The 18,011-nt window shown below is 39.4% G+C and overlaps 1 protein-coding gene across 11 annotated transcripts in view; it reads right to left on the bottom strand.

Moving 5' to 3' along the window:
- The window catches only part of zmynd8 (zinc finger, MYND-type containing 8), a 105,744-nt gene extending 88,508 nt beyond the window's left edge, over positions 1-17,236 (bottom strand). For 8 of the 11 annotated variants that reach the window (XM_063041180.1, XM_063041185.1, XM_063041181.1 and 5 more), the window contains exons 1-2: positions 8,694-8,888; positions 2,962-3,059 (exon numbers count right to left, since the gene is read on the bottom strand). In XM_063041180.1, coding sequence (XP_062897250.1) covers positions 2,962-3,059; positions 8,694-8,776 — 181 coding nt within the window. In that variant the 5' untranslated portion in view covers positions 8,777-8,888. Of the gene's footprint in view, positions 1-2,961; positions 3,060-8,693; positions 8,889-16,688; positions 16,773-17,140 lie in introns of those variants that run through there. The other 3 variants (XM_063041190.1, XM_063041182.1, XM_063041186.1) reach the window with 3 other exon arrangements.
- Between the last annotated feature and the right edge of the window lie 775 nt (positions 17,237-18,011).

Genomic DNA, 18,011 nt, shown 5'->3' with positions numbered 1-18,011 from the left:
ATCTCCAAGTTTGCGGATGACACGAAGCTGGGTGGCAGTGTTAGCAGTGAGGAGGATGCTAAGAGGATGCAGGGTGACTTGGATAGGTTGGGTGAGTGGGCAAACTCATGGCAGATGCAATTTAATGTGGATAAATGTGAAGTTATCCACTTTGGTGGCAAAAATAGGAAAACAGATTATTATCTGAATGGTGGCCGATTAGGAAAAGGGGAGGTGCAACGAGACCTGGGTGTCATTATACACCAGTCATTGAAAGTGGGCATGCAGGTACAGCAGGTGGTGAAAAAGGCGAATGGTATGCTGGCATTTATAGCGAGAGGATTCGAGTACAGGAGCAGGGAGGTACTACTGCAGTTGTACAAGGCCTTGGTGAGACCACACCTGGAGTATTGTGTGCAGTTTTGGTCCCCTAATCTGAGGAAAGACATCTTTGCCATAGAGGGAGTACAAAGAAGGTTCACCAGATTGATTCCTGGGATGGCAGGACTTTCATATGAAGAAAGACTGGATGAACTGGGCTTGTACTCGTTGGAATTTAGAAGATTGAGGGGGATCTGATTGAAACGTATAAGATCCTAAAGGGATTGGAAAGGCTAGATGCAGGAAGATTGTTCCCGATGTTGGGGAAGTCCAGAATGAGGGGTCACAGTTTGAGGATAGAGGGGAAGCCTTTTAGGACCGAGATTAGGAAAAACTTCTTCACACAGAGAGTGGTGAATCTGTGGAATTCTCTGCCACAGGAAACAGTTGAGGCCAGTTCATTGGCTATGTTTAAGAGGGAGTTAGATATGGCCCTTGTGGCTACAGGGATCAGGGGGTATGGAGGGAAGGCTGGGGCGGGGTTCTGAGTTGGATGATCAGCCATGATCATAATAAATGGCGGTGCAGGCTCAAAGGGCCGAATGGCCTACTCCTGCACCTATTTTCTATGTTTCTATGTTTCTATAAACAATTGACTTTCAGACTGAGACATTTCATCAGGACTCTTTTAAACACCCTGATGAAGTTCCTCAGCCCAAAGTGTCAATTGTTTCTTCATCGCCATAGATACTGCCTGGCCTGCTGAGTTCCTTCAGCATTTTGTGTGTTACTAAGAATAGAGACAATAGTCACTGAATAGGAAATAGATTATTAAACTTTTCAGAGCATCTGGGAACTTAAACCTTACCAATTGATCAATATTTTCTATGGTCAAACTTGAGTATCACTAAATTCTACCCCTAACTGTTCCATTGTTCTAGGATCAGTAATGGCAAGTTAATATCTGCAAGATCTGCATTTCTAAAGCCAAAACTTACTGTTCAGAGCTTGGCATTGTTTCATACAGTTGGTATATCCAACATTCAACTGCGAAACATTCTGAAACTGAGCCAGAAAAAAAGCTGCTAGAGATTGCAAATTTGAGGGATAACTGCCTTGAATGGACAAAAACATCATTGCTACATTATCAGTTTAAAGGGGGAAAAAGTGGCATAAAATAGTCTAAGTACTAGATGTGGTTCAATGCATTTTCTAATATAAAAATATCTCTAGTTCTCCAAAGTTTTCACATCACCATATAAATATACTATTAAGAAAGGCCATTAAAACCAGAGAAGATGTACTCTTAAAAACTATTTTCACTCTCTGCATTTTTTTAAATTGTAAACAGATTATACAGACCACTTCCCACATTCCAGATTTTGTTATTCAGCACGACAGCAACACAGAATCATGAAACCTTCAAAAATAGCTGTCGAATTGAACTGGAGAAAACAACATGCTCATCGGAAATTCATTGCTACATTGTCTGATGCTGGCTTCTTCAAATTAATTAATATTTCAAAGCTGTAAAGATGGGAATTTCAGATAAACTTAAATGTGGATTCATATCCTTGAGTTGCACAGATGGAAAATATAGTAGGTGCATTAGTGGGCCAGTCAGCGTAAAACATTTCTACTTATTACTTCTACAAGATCAGAGTGTTTCTGCCAAAGATTTCCTGCAATACTATCTTGCTGCTAAGCAACCTAAAACATTTCATTTACAATTGATACTTCCAGAGAGATAATGTTACATATTAGCATTTTAAAAGCATTAGTCTATACAGTTCAATTCAACTAATGAATTCCTATAATGCATTTTTTAAATATTTGTTCACATACATAATGTAGTCGTCATTTGGAGTGCCAGTCTATACTGCCCCTCCCTAGTTGTCCTTGTAAGGTTTAGACTCAGCTTGGAATAATTACATTGCAATTACAGAAAAAGCCAATGTAGCAAATGGATGAAAAGATACATCCAGGCAAGAAACTCTACATATGGCTCTAACCAAGCCTAAATAAAATCTGTTTTCCAAGTTTCAACTCAAATTAACAACAGCACCACTCATTTTACAGGCCTTTCAATGTATCAAAATGATCTTAAAACACAAATTTACAAGGGTATTAAGTTCAATTTGACACCACTGCATAAGGTCTAGTGACTAAAAGCTTAATCAAGTGATACTCTTTTATTTAAGAGTATGGTTAAAAAGAGGAAAGGATGAAATTGCAGAACATGGACTTCAGCAGGTGAAGCAATTGCTAGCTCTTGCAAGGGAATAAAAATTGGGTCACTGAAAGGACAAGAGAATGTCAGAGGTCGATCTCACAATGTCACATAGTTAGGAATGGCAAGGTCTGAAGGCATTGAACATAAGGATGAAATTGTAGAATAACCATAAAAGCAATATAATACAGCATGTAAACAGCTCATGATAAACGATTTTCAGGAGAGCTGGGACTTCAATAGGGTGAGATAACGTACAAGCCACTCTAGATGGGACAAATGGAACACTCTTGCAGATGCCACAATTTGGAGCCAAAAGCAAACTGCTGGAGAAAGTCAATATGTCAGACAGGATCTGCAGAGCGAAATGGATAGTTGATGTTTCAGTTCATGACCCTTCCAGAGAGAAAGAATGCAAAACTTTCACCTACCCCTAGATCTGGTTGAGATCTCCATCCCCTCCTCCTCAACCTCTTCTTCCTCTTCTTCCTCCTCTTCCTCCTCCTGTTTAGGCAGGTCCTCTGCCAAACTATACAAATGAAAAAGGGAGACCAATAGCTTTTAACAAATATTACAAAAAACTGTAATTTATTTAAGCACAGCAATACAGAAACAGTATTTGGCAAAAACATACATTTTTCTCAAATGCCACACAAAATGTCATGCTTCCCCCAAATCCTTAACCTGAAGCACCACGTAACCTAGTCCAACAAGAAACTGTCGTTTCCTTATATTCAAAACAGTTTCACTTTTCATTTGTCCAATCTCTCAGGCTAACAAGACATAGCTTTGGAATTTATAGTAGTGTTAATTATCCTGTTTTTAAAATTCCCCTCCCAGACTAAACTGCAAGAGTTTCTACAGGCTGTCCAAGGTTGTCTGTATTCCTCCAATTTTGATCTTCTAGCATTCTGATTTCTTCCACTCTGCCAATCCAAATGCAATGCTACCTGTATTTCATCTGTCAAGATCCAATGACTGAGAATCACTCATGGCTTTATAAACCCACTTGCTAAATACCCTTTAAATCTTACTTCTTTTCACTATGAGTTGACCTACCTTTGTATCCCTTCTAAGAGCAGTGTGCTGTTTGATAAACTGCTCCTAGTAAAGTGGTTCAAGGCCCTTCCCACCTTGAAAACACACACTCAAATTTAGTTTATTGTTATTGTTGAAAACTAAAGGAACAGGTACGAAGATTAAATTCCCCAGACAGACCATAAGACATAGGAGCAGAATTAGACCATTCAGCCCATCGAGTCTGTTCCACAATTTCATCATGGCTCAACCTGGATCCCATTCAACCCCATGCACCTGACTCTTATCCTATCCCTTGATGCCCCGACCAATCATGCATGAATCTATCAACTACCGCTTATACCCTCACCACTCCTTGGCTAAAATTAAAATTCCTCCTTACTTCTGTTCTAAAAGGTCACCCCACAATTTTGAGGCTGTGCCCTCTAGTTCTGAATACCCCCATCAGAGGAAACGTCCTCTCCACATCCACCTTATCTAGTCCTTTCAACATTTGGTAGGGTTAAATGAGATCCCCATGCATTTTTCTAAATTCCAGTGAGAACAGACCCATAGCTGCCAAACGCTCCCCACGTTAACCCCTTCATTCCCGGAATCATCCTCGTGAACCTCCTCTGGACTCTCTCCAATTACAATACATCCTTTCCGAGTTAAGGGGCCCAAAACCGTTGACAATACTCCAAAGTGCAGCCTGACTTGGATGGTGTCAGCTATTTTCTTAATTTTTGTAAGAATTTAGTTTTAAGAGCTCCATGCTAGCATAGCTGTTAGCACGATGTTATTACAACTTGGGGTAGAGTTCAGAGTTCAGGCACCATCTGTAAGGAGTTTGTACATTCTCCCCGTGACCACGTGGGTTTCCTGCCAGTGCTCCAATTTTCTCCCACAGTCCAAAAAAGTACTGGTTAGTAGCTTAATTGGTCATTGTAAACTTAGCTAGGGTTAAATTGGTGAGTTGCTGAGCAGTGCAGCTACTGACACTAATAAGTAATATTTAATATATTGATTAGCATTTCATAAGTCTTAGTTAAAAAAATTATCAACTGCTTAATGCCATAACATACAAGTTTATCCCAGCCTCGGTACGGCTTGTACATACAAACAAGTGAACAGATAGTTATTTCTCGGACTAGGGCCTGTGACTAGTGATGTGCCACAGGTGTCATTGGTGAATCCATTGAGGTTTGTCATCTATATCAATGATCCAGATGATAATGTGGTAAACTGATTCAGCAAATTTGCAGATGACACTAAGATTGGGGGTATAGTGGACAGTGAGGAGGACTATCAAAGCCTGCAGCAGGATCTGGACCAGCTGCAAAAATGGGATGAAAAATGAGAGATGGAATTTAATGCACTTTGAGAGGACCAACCAGGGTAGGTCTTACCCGGTGAGCGGTAGGGCACCGAAGTAGAGCAGAAGGATCTGGGAATATAGATCCATAATTCCTTAAAAGATGAATCATGGGTAGATGGAGTCATAAAGAAATCAACTGACATACTGGCCTTCATAAATCAAAATATTGTGTAGAGGAATTGGAATGTTATATTGAAATTGCGTAACATTTTGGTGAAGCCCAATTGGAGTATTCTGTGCAGTTTTGGTCACCTACCAGGAAAGATGTCAATAAGACTGAAAGAGTGCAGAGAAAATTTACAAGGATGTTACTAGGTCTTGAGGACCTGAGTTATAGGGAAAGGTTAAACAGATTAGGACTTTATTCCCTAGAACATAGAAGAATAAGAAGTATAAAAAGGGGTGAGTTTAGAACTAGAGGTCAAAAGGGTGAAAGATGAAATATTCAAGGGGAACTTGTTCACTCTGAGGGTGGTGAGAGTGTGGAACATGCTGTAGGCAGAAGTGGTGGATGTGGGATCAATTTCTACATTTAAGAGAAATTTGGAGAGGGGTATGGAGGACTATGGTCTGAGTGGAGGTCAATGGGACTAGGCAGGTTAAATAGTTCAGCACAGACTGGATGGAGCAAGGGACTGGTCCTGTGCTGTAGTGTACAGTTTTACAACTCCAAAGAAGAAATTATTGGCTGCTGTATGGCTGCAGCCATCATCTGCTACCTGGGAACCTGTTCTGCAAATGCACTTCCGACTTTCAAGTAGTTCACAGAAACAGAACCCTGCTGCAACCTGGGACATCGCAACTCCTCGATCTACTTGCTCACAATTTGGTTCAATATTTTCAATGACTATATTCTCCTTAAATGTTGAGCAAGGACAGAACTTTTAGAAGAAAAGATGAATCACAGAAGACAGGAAGTGGGAAAAGAAAGAAAGACAATGACTAAGGAACGGGTTATAAAATTAGCTACAAGGTCCTTGAGCAGTAGGTTTGAAAAACTGTTCATTTGTTCTTTTTCAAATCATTTTTACTCAAACACAATGCTTTACTTGCAATATGTTATCATTTCAGAGGGTCTGTCCTGGGTCCAGCACATAAATGCCAAGGTGAAGAAAGCACTGCAATGCCTCTACATCGTGAGAAGTTTAAGATTTGGCATGACATCAAACGCTTCATCAAACTTCTACAGATGTGTGGTGGAGAGTAAATTGATTGGTTGCATCATGGCTTGGCATGGAATCACCAACGCCCTTGAACATAAAATCCTACAAGTAGTGGATACAGTCCAAGCCATCATAGGTAAAGCTCTTCCCACCATTGAGAACATCTACACAGACTGTTGTAGCAGGAAAGCAGCATTATTATCATCAAGGACCCCCACCATCCAGACCATCCTCTCTTCTTGCTGCAGCCATCAGGAAGGTGGTGCGGAAGCCTCGGAACTCACACCACCAGGTTCAGGAGCAGTGATTACCCCTCAGCCATCAGGAAGGAGGTACAGGAGCCTCAGAACTCACACCACCCGGTTCAGGAACAGTTATTACTCCTCTAGCTCTTGAACCAGAGGGGATAACGACACTCAACTTGACTTGCTCCATCACTGAACTGCTCCCACCACCTATGGACTAACTTTCAAGGCTCTTCATCTCATGTTCAATATTATTGCTTTTTTTCTTTAGTATTTATACAGTTTGTTGTCTTTTGCACATTAGTTGCTTGTCTATCCTGTTGGGTATGGTCCTTCATGGTTCTATTGTTTCTTGGATTTACTTTGTATGCCTGCAATAAAATGAATCTCAGGATTGTATATGGTGACATGTATGTGTTTTGATAATAAATAAATTTACTTTGAACTTTCAACTTTATTTCTTATACCATATGTATTATCAAAGTCATGACAAGGATAATGAACAAGCCCTCTGACAAAACTGGAAAAAACACGTCTGGTACTTTCACGTTTTCCAGTCATCCTGGGAGTTACAGTATATCCAGTATGCTGTATTAAAAAAATTCACGAAAAATTTCTCTACAAAATGATGTAATGGGACAGTTTATAGACTTCAAAGTTTAAAAAATATCAACTCAAAGTAAGAATGCAGAAGAGGCGTCAAAAGGTAATTTATTATTAATTAGACCTCTGAACATAGCCAGGTACAGGAGAAAACGAACCGCGGTTTTCAAGTTTGAGTGGGTGAGAGAAATCTGGTGATAACCAGATATAGATGTCAATATTCAATTCACCTTGCGTCTTAACTGTACATTCTGTGCCCCCACTAAAAATGGTTGGTAGAGCAGGTGAATTAAGAAAACCAACTGAACCTCATATCTGATTTTGCTATTTTACTTACAATAGATCACATGTTATTTTGATTTTCAATGAAACAGAAAACCTGCAATGACTTATTGGCCACAGAATTACTGCCTTATTCAGTGATATCTGAGCATGTTACACAAGTGATGAAAGCAAATTGTTAATTACCCTGGCATACAATCAACAGATGAGTATATGGTAACATAATTTTGTAGTAGGGAACCCAGTTTAGTGCTTTTAAAAAATCATAACTGTAATATTCACTGTGCCCACACAACCTCAAATAGACAATGGCATTTATGGTTTCATTATGAAGTGATTCACCGTGAAAGAATATATGATGCACATTGTGCATACCTAGCCCTGCCTATAATACATAACCATTTTTTTTTACAAAATCCCCAGTTCATCAGCTAACTGCCTCTTGGTTTTACAGAGACTGAATATCCATGACTATTTAGATTTTATATAAGAGAATTGCCATGGAAATAATTTTCCCCCTGGATTTATAGGGATTTTTAATACAAAGCAGAAATCCTGTTTGCAGCGAGTAACTCAGCTGCTCTGCATGCACCAGTATCAACCATTTACTTGTCCTGAGTGCACGGTGTTTACACTATGCAGAGTCTAAAAATGGAACCTGGCACAGTAGACTACTCCTATCTGTGCCTAAAATGGTGGCAGTCTCCATTATCACTCCAGCAATTGTCAAGCCTGCAAACCTGTACCACAGAACCATTTAAGACAGAATGAAGTCTGGTAATCAAAAGATATTAACTATATCTTAGTACAAAGCAAAACAACCACTAAACTGCATGCAACCAACACATAATTCAGGAAATATTTCACATGGAACAAAAACAAAGTCAACTGAACATCTCACTGGTATTAAATGCCAGCTAGAATCTTAAGGAAAATGCCTTGTGCTGTAAACTGAAGGCATGTAAAATGCATTTTGTTCTATGCAGCTCAGCAAATCTAACCCAAAGTCTTAAAACATGATTTAAAAGACGATTGTGGGATTGAAATATTTACAGAGAAAGCAGCTCCACTGCAGATATAGCAATTGGAGGCTTGATCAGACTGGTTTGAGCCAGTTTTTTACCTTGGTCATGACATCTGCTTTTCTTAGACACTGAATTACATCATTATTTTAATCAATTTTAAACAATTTTGCTTTGTGTCTTTGCTACAGAATTTATAACATCAAAATTATGTAGAACAGAGCTGAATGCACGTCCCAAGAGGGTTCTGGGCATAAGGAGTCAATGCACTGGGCTGTCTGTTCTTGTCTCACAGCTTGTACAGCATATCCCATCAACACCAAATATAAACTGTTAACAAAACAGAAGAAATTGCTCCTTTTTAGCCGTGTAGTGTATGTTACATAAATGACAGAGAATCACACCTTTTAACTGTTAAAAATATATAAAGTTCTTCAGCTTGGCTGAAATTACCTTGTTGTTGGTGGAACAAAGATGGAGGAAATTTCCAGAAGGCCTTTTTGAGTCCAGCTACTGTGATTGTCAATCTTTAACATATTCTGTGCTGCTATTGGCTAAATGCTGCATGGCGAGATACGATTGGCTTGCAGTGAAAAGCTGTACAGCTGCTACTACCTTGTTACAGACAGCATCTTTCTGCATTGCAGCCTAGATTATAAGAAACAGGAAAGTATCTGTACAGATGACTGGCAGACAGGTACACAGACACTTTGGGAGGAGTAGGAGGGAAATTTAAGCTTGCCCCCCAAAAAAATTGAACTGTTTTCAGTCATTCATGGCACAGCAATGACATGGTCCCTCACAATTATGATGGTGTTGTTCTTCCATGTAGGCCCTTTCAGTGCAGCCATGTTAATACCCTGCTGCAAATACTGACAAAAGAATATCTCGGTAGGTCCTGTCAATAAATACAGTTCTTCAAGTACAGCAGCTGAGATCACCACTCTGAAGTGCACCCTTCTGCAATTAATTACATTTGAGAGCACAGAGAATACCATGCAAAAATTAAGTATAATGTTACTGCTATATTTAAATTTAATTTGACAAAATGTTTATATTTAGAGTATCAGGCTGAATATCGGAAAGCATCTTTAAATCTGTACATTGTATTTGAAACTTCTCATCCTAATAATCAACCAATATCCACACTGTTTCCAACTAACACTTTCTAAAGCTTACTCATTTGATAGATGGGTTAAGTAAAATAGCAAAAAAAGAGAAAATTTTAAAGGGAGAACTACTGCAGAATTGTCTCCTTTCCAAGTTGGTACTTTACCAAATTCCTGTTGTGGAAAAGGGGTAGCCATCTTGTACAATAGCATTACAACTTAACAATGTGGTGCTTTTTGGATGCTCACTTTATTGTTTCCTCACAGATCGCATTCCACAACCCTTCCCCCACCTTCTGCTGCTGTCTGCCTGCACAGGTCCCACTTGAATATGGCTCATGTTACAATGAATGCATATTGCCAGGGAGAGCTGTTTAGCACACACCCATTGTCTTGTCCCCGAGTGTCTCTGTGACGAACAGAGACTTAATAATGTTTAACAGCTCATGTCCTCCTTTCCTCCGACACTCTATGACACAAAAAAAACACAAGATCTACGTACATACTTCCTGATCTGGCTAATGCAAACACCAATTCGTTTTTTTAGCCATTTACACAATGTCAGCAGCATATGTTTGTCAGCAGGCAAGCTGGCTGTCAAATCGCGATCATAAATACAATATGTATGCAGCATTATCATAGCCCAGGAAAGTTCCACTGCTATTTGGGAAATACAGCAAATACTGCACACATTGTTGAAGTGGATATAAATGTTACAAGACTAGCACTTTAAAAATTTACAAATCAAAAATAAAAATTAAAACACCAGCAGATTTTTTTGCTAGACATAAGAAGAAACAGACCATTGAAAACAAAGTTATATCAGTGCAACTAAAATCACAAATACTTAAAGAAGCTTGTTATATTGTGGACAAAGATAACAACACAATTTACCTTTGGGAGGGAAAAACAGACAGACTAAATTGAAACTCAGGCTATATAGGGGGAAATCACCGTTATCATAATTCAATACAAACAGCAATGTTACAAAATGAAATTTAACCCCGAGCCACATGCACACTTACAACAGCAGAAGATCAAAAGCTTGGTGTTGGAGATAGGTATAAAGGAGCCCACCAAAAAAAAATCAGAGTCAAGTAAGGAAAAGCAACATCTATGGAAAAGAGTTAGCAGTTGATGTTTCCGGCTGGACCCCTGCCCAAAACGTCGACTGTTTAGTCTTCTCCATAGGTGCTGCCTGGCCTACTGCATTCCTCCAGTGTTTTGTGCATGTTGCTTGGATTTCCAGCATCTGCAGATTTTCTCATCGCAAGAAGGGAAATTCAGGTGTATACAATTGCCAATGTTGTAATGCTCAAGTTCCAGAAAGGTCAAAATGCTTGAATCTGAGTAGTGCTGACATATCATGGGGTTGCAAGACTGAATGATGAAGTTAAAACCCCAGCAAGTGAAGTGCAGAATGGGCAAATATTCCCAGGAAGGAGTTAGAGTACTTGAAGACAGAAGCAGTGAGGATGATGATCTCAAAGATGAATTTACCATGGCACAAACTGTCAGTAAATTTGAGTAAGGGATGCATGGGAAAGGAATTGCATTGACCACAAGACACAAGAGCAGAATTGGGCCATTCATTCCCATCAAATCTGCTTTGCCATTCGATCATTGCTGATTTATTTTCCCCTCATAACCCCACTCTCCCTGTAATCCTTGATACCTGTACTAATCAAGTAACTTTCAATCTCCACTTTAAATATACCCTATGACTTTGCCTCCACTATGTCTGTGCCAATGAATTCCACAGATTCACCACCATCAAGTTAAAGAAATTCCTCCGCATCTCTGCTCTAAGGGGAAGTTCTTGTATTTTGAGGCTGTGCCTGCTGGTCTTGCTCTCTCCCACCATAGAAACAGTCTCCATGTGCACTCTCTCTAGGCCTTTCAATATTCAATAGGTTTCAATGAGATCCCCACTTATTCTTCTCAGCTCCAGTGAGTACAGGCCTAGAGCCATCAAACACTTCTCGTACATTAAATCTTTCATTCCCAGCATGATTCTCATGAACCTCCTCCTGTGGGCCCTCTCCAATGCAACCACATCCTTAGATATGGGGTCCAAAACTGCACACAATACTCCATATGGGTACATCTTCCCCATGACCCATTCCACTCCACACCAGGACAGTACACTTACCTCCTGGCTTGTCAAACTTTTCAATAATCTAAAAGATACAAAAGAGGCATGGTATAGACATATTTCACAACATGTGCCAGTGATATTAAACCTGAATTTGATTCTCTTCCCTTTCCTGGATGATTTGTACTCCAACAACAGTGAAAAAATTAATCAATGCCAATTGTACATGGGTACAAACATGATTGGTACCTCACAGACCATCTTGCAAATTCATTCTACTCAATTATTGCACACGGTGAGTATTGTGTATACCAACTACATGATCAGTGCAGCAATTCACAACAGACCTCCCAAGCCTGTGATTTCTACCACTTAGAAGGGCAAGGGCAGCAGATCCATGCAAGCAGCACTTTGTTGCTAGGTGAAACAAAAAGAAAAAAAATAACAAAATGTCCAACCAAATGGTACCAGGTGAGCACCCTCACAAGTATTTCAACAGTTCAGGCAAAGGACTCACAAAACACTTTATTAAGGGCCACAACTGTGGTATTAAGATCCTGTGGTATTAAGATCCTGTGAATGAATATTAAAATCTCTACAGGCTACAAACAATGACAGCATTTTGGGAAGGGGGGGGGAAACAAAAAAAAGTTCCTGAATGGAGTGAGCGTATGAGTAGAAACACAATGGCAAAATCCCAGATGTGGGAAACATGGGTCTTCATAAGGAAGAGTTCAGCTTAACATTGAATAGAATGGCAAGGATGTGGAGGCAAATGAGGACTGAAAGACAGAGGCATCAGGCTATCACAAGTGGTACAGCAAGTCACACAATGCTAATCACAAAGATGCTATTCATGAATTTAAACTGGGGAGGGTGGGTCAATACCATTACAAAAAGATATAAAGGGTTCAAAAGTTACTTTTTTTTTAAGAAAAATGCAATTTTAACATTGAATGAATGTCCCTGACGGCTTTATCATCACAGGAGGCCAAAAAGCATAGCCACTGGAAGATTTTTTTCACTAATGCACACATTAGGTTTAATATGGCAGATGAGAGAGATAGTAAAGACAAAGAGGGTGTAAATAGAAAGGAAATTCAAGAAAACTGCACCCAGATCCTGGAAATCATGATTCCATTAGTTGACCAAATAAAAATCAGGGATGCCAAAGATCCAGAACTGCGACAGCACAGAACCAACAGGACTTTGGGTCTAGCAGAAACTGCAAGGTTAAATGAGGTACAAAATTGAGGATTTGCAAATCAAGGATTTTGAGAATTAAAGCATTGCTGTGTCAAGCACAAGTGCGATCACAAACACGATAACGTTCAGTAACTTGAAGTTTAGCTATAGGCAGCAGTCTTAAGCAAATTTAGGAAACCAGTCCGGAAAGCATTGAAATAGTCAAGAATGGAGGCAGTACAGATATGACTAAGGTGCCAGCAGTAGATGGCCAGAGACAGATATGCTGTAGAGGTGGAAAAAGTTCATTTTCATTTCTGAGAAGACACAAGAAGTTTATTTTGGGGTCAAATTATTTAAACAGTAAGAAGTGTGAGTTGGAATCACTGACAACAGTGGCCTTCATTTTCATAATATTCCACTACTTTAGGGATGGGTATATTCTTTTTCAAAAAAAAAGAGCACAAAAAATCAGATACATTGCAGGAAATGAGAGATTTATGGGCCCAATTTCTTTCCAGATAATGTTCAAAGAAATTTATTATCAAAAAATATATACATTATACAGCCTTGAGATTCATCTCCTTCCATGCAGCCACAAAACAAGAAACCCAGAAGAACCCCTAAAAAAAGACTGACAAACACCCACTGTGCAGAGAGAGAAAAAAAATCGTGCAAATAATAAAAGTAAGTAAATGGTATTTAAAATGAACAGTGAGTCCTCAGACATAAAGCCCAGAGCTGCTGGAGCAGGCCACAGCCTACGTTCAGCACAGTGGGGTAAACGTCACAGAACCCAATGCCACCAAAGACTCTATTCAGGTAAGAAAAGAAAGCAGCCAAGGCTAAATTCTTCAGGGACTCCATGTGTAACAATTCAGATCTGTAAAGATAGGTCTTGGTAGGTGAGTTTATGCCATTGGCTGGGGAGAGAGCAGAATGGTACCATCTATTGACGAATACACACAACTGGGTGAGACATATCATAAAGAATGGATAGTGTTGAGAGTGAATCATATTGGAAGCCACATGTCATTTCGAGCTGCAGTGTATCAGGGCTGGGGAAGGAAAACAAAACTACAGATATACAAATATGGAATTTCATGAAAGATGAACAAAAATGTGGGAGGATGGTATTCATGACTAAGTAGCAATGTCAGTGCAGTGGGCAGAATTATTGATGAAACTGCAACATTGTACTCCTAACAGCACTGTCCCACTCAAGTCAGAATTCTATGTGTGCAAACTAGACTACTACTTGCAGCTAATTGCACTGTGCACATGTTAAATTTTATATTTTTCCCCCATTTACATATATGAATGGTGAAGATCTGGAATGTATTGCCAAGCAAGCAGTAATTTTAAGCAGTCAAAATTAGATTTTATTTATTTATTTGTTTGTTGAAATACAGTGCAGAATAGGCCCTCCTGGCCCTTCAAGCTGTGCTGCCCAGCAATCCCCCAGTTTAATCTTAGCCTAACCATGGGACAATTTAGAATGACCAATTAACCTGCCAACCAATACATCTTTGGACAGTGGGAGGAAACCCACACGGTCACGGGGAGAACATTCAAACTCGTTACAGGCAGCGGAGCGAATTGAACCCAGTTCACCGTTACAATAACGCATTGTGCTAACCACTACGCTACTGGGCCGCCCCAATCATCTGAACAAAAAGGCAGGGAAACAGAACTGGTAGGGTTGCTCTTGCCAAGAGACAATTCAGATTCTAAGGGACAAATCGTCTCCTTCCATTCTGTGAAAAGCCTTAACCCATTCTCAGATAAATATAATCCAACTCTGACTAGTGGATAGTAATACAGTTCAGGGGTCCAAGATGTAAGAATATAGAAGTTTAACCTGGTGCCCCACTGCTGCCCAACTGAGATCAACTAACTCAGCAAACACCAGGAACAAAACTTGTCAAACCCTTCTGGACTCAGCGGGCCTATTCCACATCAATCTGCACATGCATTAACTCAGCAAGCAAGGTAAAGGTGTAAATAAAATTAAGCCTTCTTCCACACCGTCCATTTCTTTATTAGTCATCAACACTACATAAAAACAATTTTTAAAATGTAATTCACAGCATCTTGACTTACCACAACTCACATCTTGATGTATGCTTCCTTTGTGCACATTATAGATTGGGTTTAAGGAACTTAAAATACTAGGTGGTTGCAAATGGAAAGTGGTGGGGCCAGTTCCCCAGTTCTTAATCCAATTTTTAATCGGTTGTGAAATTAAATGAAACAGAGCATGTTTTAAGTAAGTGGAAAGATGGTGTAGACCAATTTGTGAGAAACTGTTTCACGATCATTCCACTCAACTGGTAAACATCTGCTGCATCTTCCTTCCTTGCAACATTACAATGCAAAAGCAGTTAAGTCCTTCAGTTTTAGGCCAGTAACTTTGCAGTTATTAAGGAAAAAAAGACAGACTGCAAGCACAGTACACTTTGGCTGAAAAGTGCCAATAAAGTAGCCAGATACGTGGTTCTCCTCACGATTTTCCACATGGGTTATTCCTGATTGCAGCTATAAAACATCAGGGACAAATTGTTTTTCCAATCTTCCCACCCTTGCCCATTCCCCACCACTAAAGGGTTGGGGGGAGGGTAAAGCAGCAAGAGAGAAATAAAAGAGAGTAAAGTCATTAGTAAGATCTTTAGCCTCTCAGCTTTCAGTTCATGATGACGTCTGCTTGTGTAGCTAATGCAGAGGCCAAGGTAAATAAATAACTAGATATTTTTTTCGTTGTAAGATGGCATTATAATTCTATATCATTAGGCTTTGATGATTAGTGTGATTATAGTTAATTAAAACTAGCAACTGGAAAAAAATATTGTAAAATGTAGATTTATTCTGCTGCACTAGGCATGTAGACATTTACAATTCACCATGAGGGTGTGCAACTTCCATTTTGGACCATATTTGTGTGCCTATCGTGATGTAGCTGGTACATAACCTCAACTCAGACTTAAAAGCTTCCAGATTCAACAGCAACTCGAGAATATCTTCTCAGGTGGATGCAAAAGATCCTGTGGCACTATTCAGAAAAGGTGGGGTATTTTCCCAAAGCCTTGGATAGTATCACTCAAACTAAAGAGAATAACAAGTTATCAGGACACCAACAGGCAAGAGAAAATATGCAGATGCTGGAAATCCAAGCAACACACACATACACACAAAATGCTGGAGGAACTCAGCAGGCCAGGCAGCATCAGGGTTATTCATGGGAGCTTACAGAGGGAAAATTTATTGTTACATAACTACCATACTTCAAGTGCTCTCTGCTGGGTGTGAAGTGATTTGGAATATTATGAAAAGCATGTTATAACTCAAGTGTCATTGGAGAGCCAAATAAAGCATATTCAAGGATGTAAAGAGAAATTAAAAAACTGCAACCTCACTGTAGAAATATTTTTTCCATCTGAATTCCTATAATATTACTCCCATTCCACAAGAAAATAACTTGATGAGGGAAGAACCTGTAAATATTCAGATAAGAAATAATGGAGACATGGAGGGTGAATGTTCATAAGCCATATTTGCCCAATCAGGGAGAAAAAAACCTTAGTAAAGCAAGAGCCTGCAGAAATAAAATCCTCAATTTTTCTAAACCACAGTTAACAAAACAGAAATTGATGCAGTTGATTGACAGATTGAGGAGCCTTACCTATTCCTATAAAATTCACTGTGCCATTTAGCATATGAATTAACTGCATTCATCTCTTTAAATAGTTCATTCATGAGCTTCTGAATGCACATATATGTGACTCAGCATGTCTGTCTTTCTTGCACAAAAGATATTCAATATCACATTCAGGTATAACTCCCTCTAAAAGCAGTCTGGTTCTGGGCTGTGCACATCATACATACACTATCAGCCACCTCTGATATCTCATACAATTTCAAAATTTCAGTGAAGAAATCCCTTCCCATGCCCACCCCATGTAATTTGCCATTTTGCCTTGACACTAAAGAGAGGTATACTAAACTATTATTGCTAGAGGAAGAGATCTGATTTTAAGTATAACAGCACAATCTGTGTCCTACCTTCTTGAATGACGATGGTGATCTTGTTTGCAATTCAAACTAGCTATAGCCTGCCTTGATTCCCTGTAGGGCAGTAGCCTTCTTCTGTACTGCTTCTTCTATTTGCCCACCAACAAGCATGTGACTCTGCTACACAATAGGGCAAGGACCTTCTGTTAAAGAGAAGGCCACTATAATTGACTAGTGAACATCTAAACTCAGTGAACCAGAAGTCAATTTCCCCTTCTTTAGGAATATTTATAATAACACTGATGATTACACTTTAAACAGAGCCAGTACTGAACAAGATGGCAGTAACATGTGACCAAGGAAAGCAAAAAGTAAAAAAGTCTGTCATTGTAGCTGCTCTAACTACTTGGACTGCTAGTTTGCATAGCAATCAGGCCATTAAAGTAAATGGAAACAATCTTTAACACTTTAAAAGTACATAAAATAAACTGTTTACTGCTTACCTCTGTGGTTGCATTGTACTGTAACACAGGGTTAAGTCAATACTTTATAAAAACATGGTGGACAGTAACAGTAGTCAGAGAAGGGCTTGGCACATAAGCTTGATGATCTGTCAGTCTCCAAAGTACCTGAAATGTAATTGGATGGGCTTCTTTACCAGCCTATAAAATTGAAGCTGATTGGCTCATACACTTCCTGAATGGTTACTTCTGCACAGCTTTTACAGACAGAAACCATTCTGTGAAAAGAATTTAAATTTAAAGATTGGCTCAGTTTCAGAAGCAGAAAGCAGAAATATCAAAGAAGCCAACACATATCAAACTATTGTTCTAAACTAGAAAGCTAGGAATGTCCTGTTGTACTCTGGCAGCTCATTTTAGCAGATTAGCTTGGTGTTATTGTCCTTTTCCCTGAAGGTAAAATGACAAGAACTGCATTTTGTGAATAAAGGGACTTCTCTGTGTTCTCTGTGTCAAATAACTGGGAGTGCTACAAATGTTTCAGTCTCTTTGAAACAAATAGGAACATCACAAGAGTTATCACTAAAAGATCACTTTTCCAATAATGTAACTATTTTAGAAATGAAATGCATTTGTTGGAACAAAATACAGTATTGCAATACTCAGTCGACATCTTGAATCTATATGGCTCTTTTAACAGAGAAAAACACTCAAAGGTGCTTTTTTGCAGAGAATGAAATTAAAAGATGCTGAGTCAAAGGCGGCCACACTGAGCATCCTGAGAAGGGTTCCTGAAGGATAACACAAAATAATCCGCAGATGCTGGGGTCAAAGCAACACTCACAACACGCTGGAGGAACTCAGCAGGTCGGGCAGCATCCGTGGAAACGATCAGTCAATGTTTCGGGCCGGA

Source organism: Mobula hypostoma, chromosome 2, assembly GCF_963921235.1.
Source record: "Mobula hypostoma chromosome 2, sMobHyp1.1, whole genome shotgun sequence".
Classification (NCBI taxonomy): domain Eukaryota; kingdom Metazoa; phylum Chordata; class Chondrichthyes; order Myliobatiformes; family Myliobatidae; genus Mobula; species Mobula hypostoma.
The sequence above is the reverse complement of the archived record's forward strand: the minus strand, read 5'-3'. Positions and strand labels throughout refer to the sequence as shown.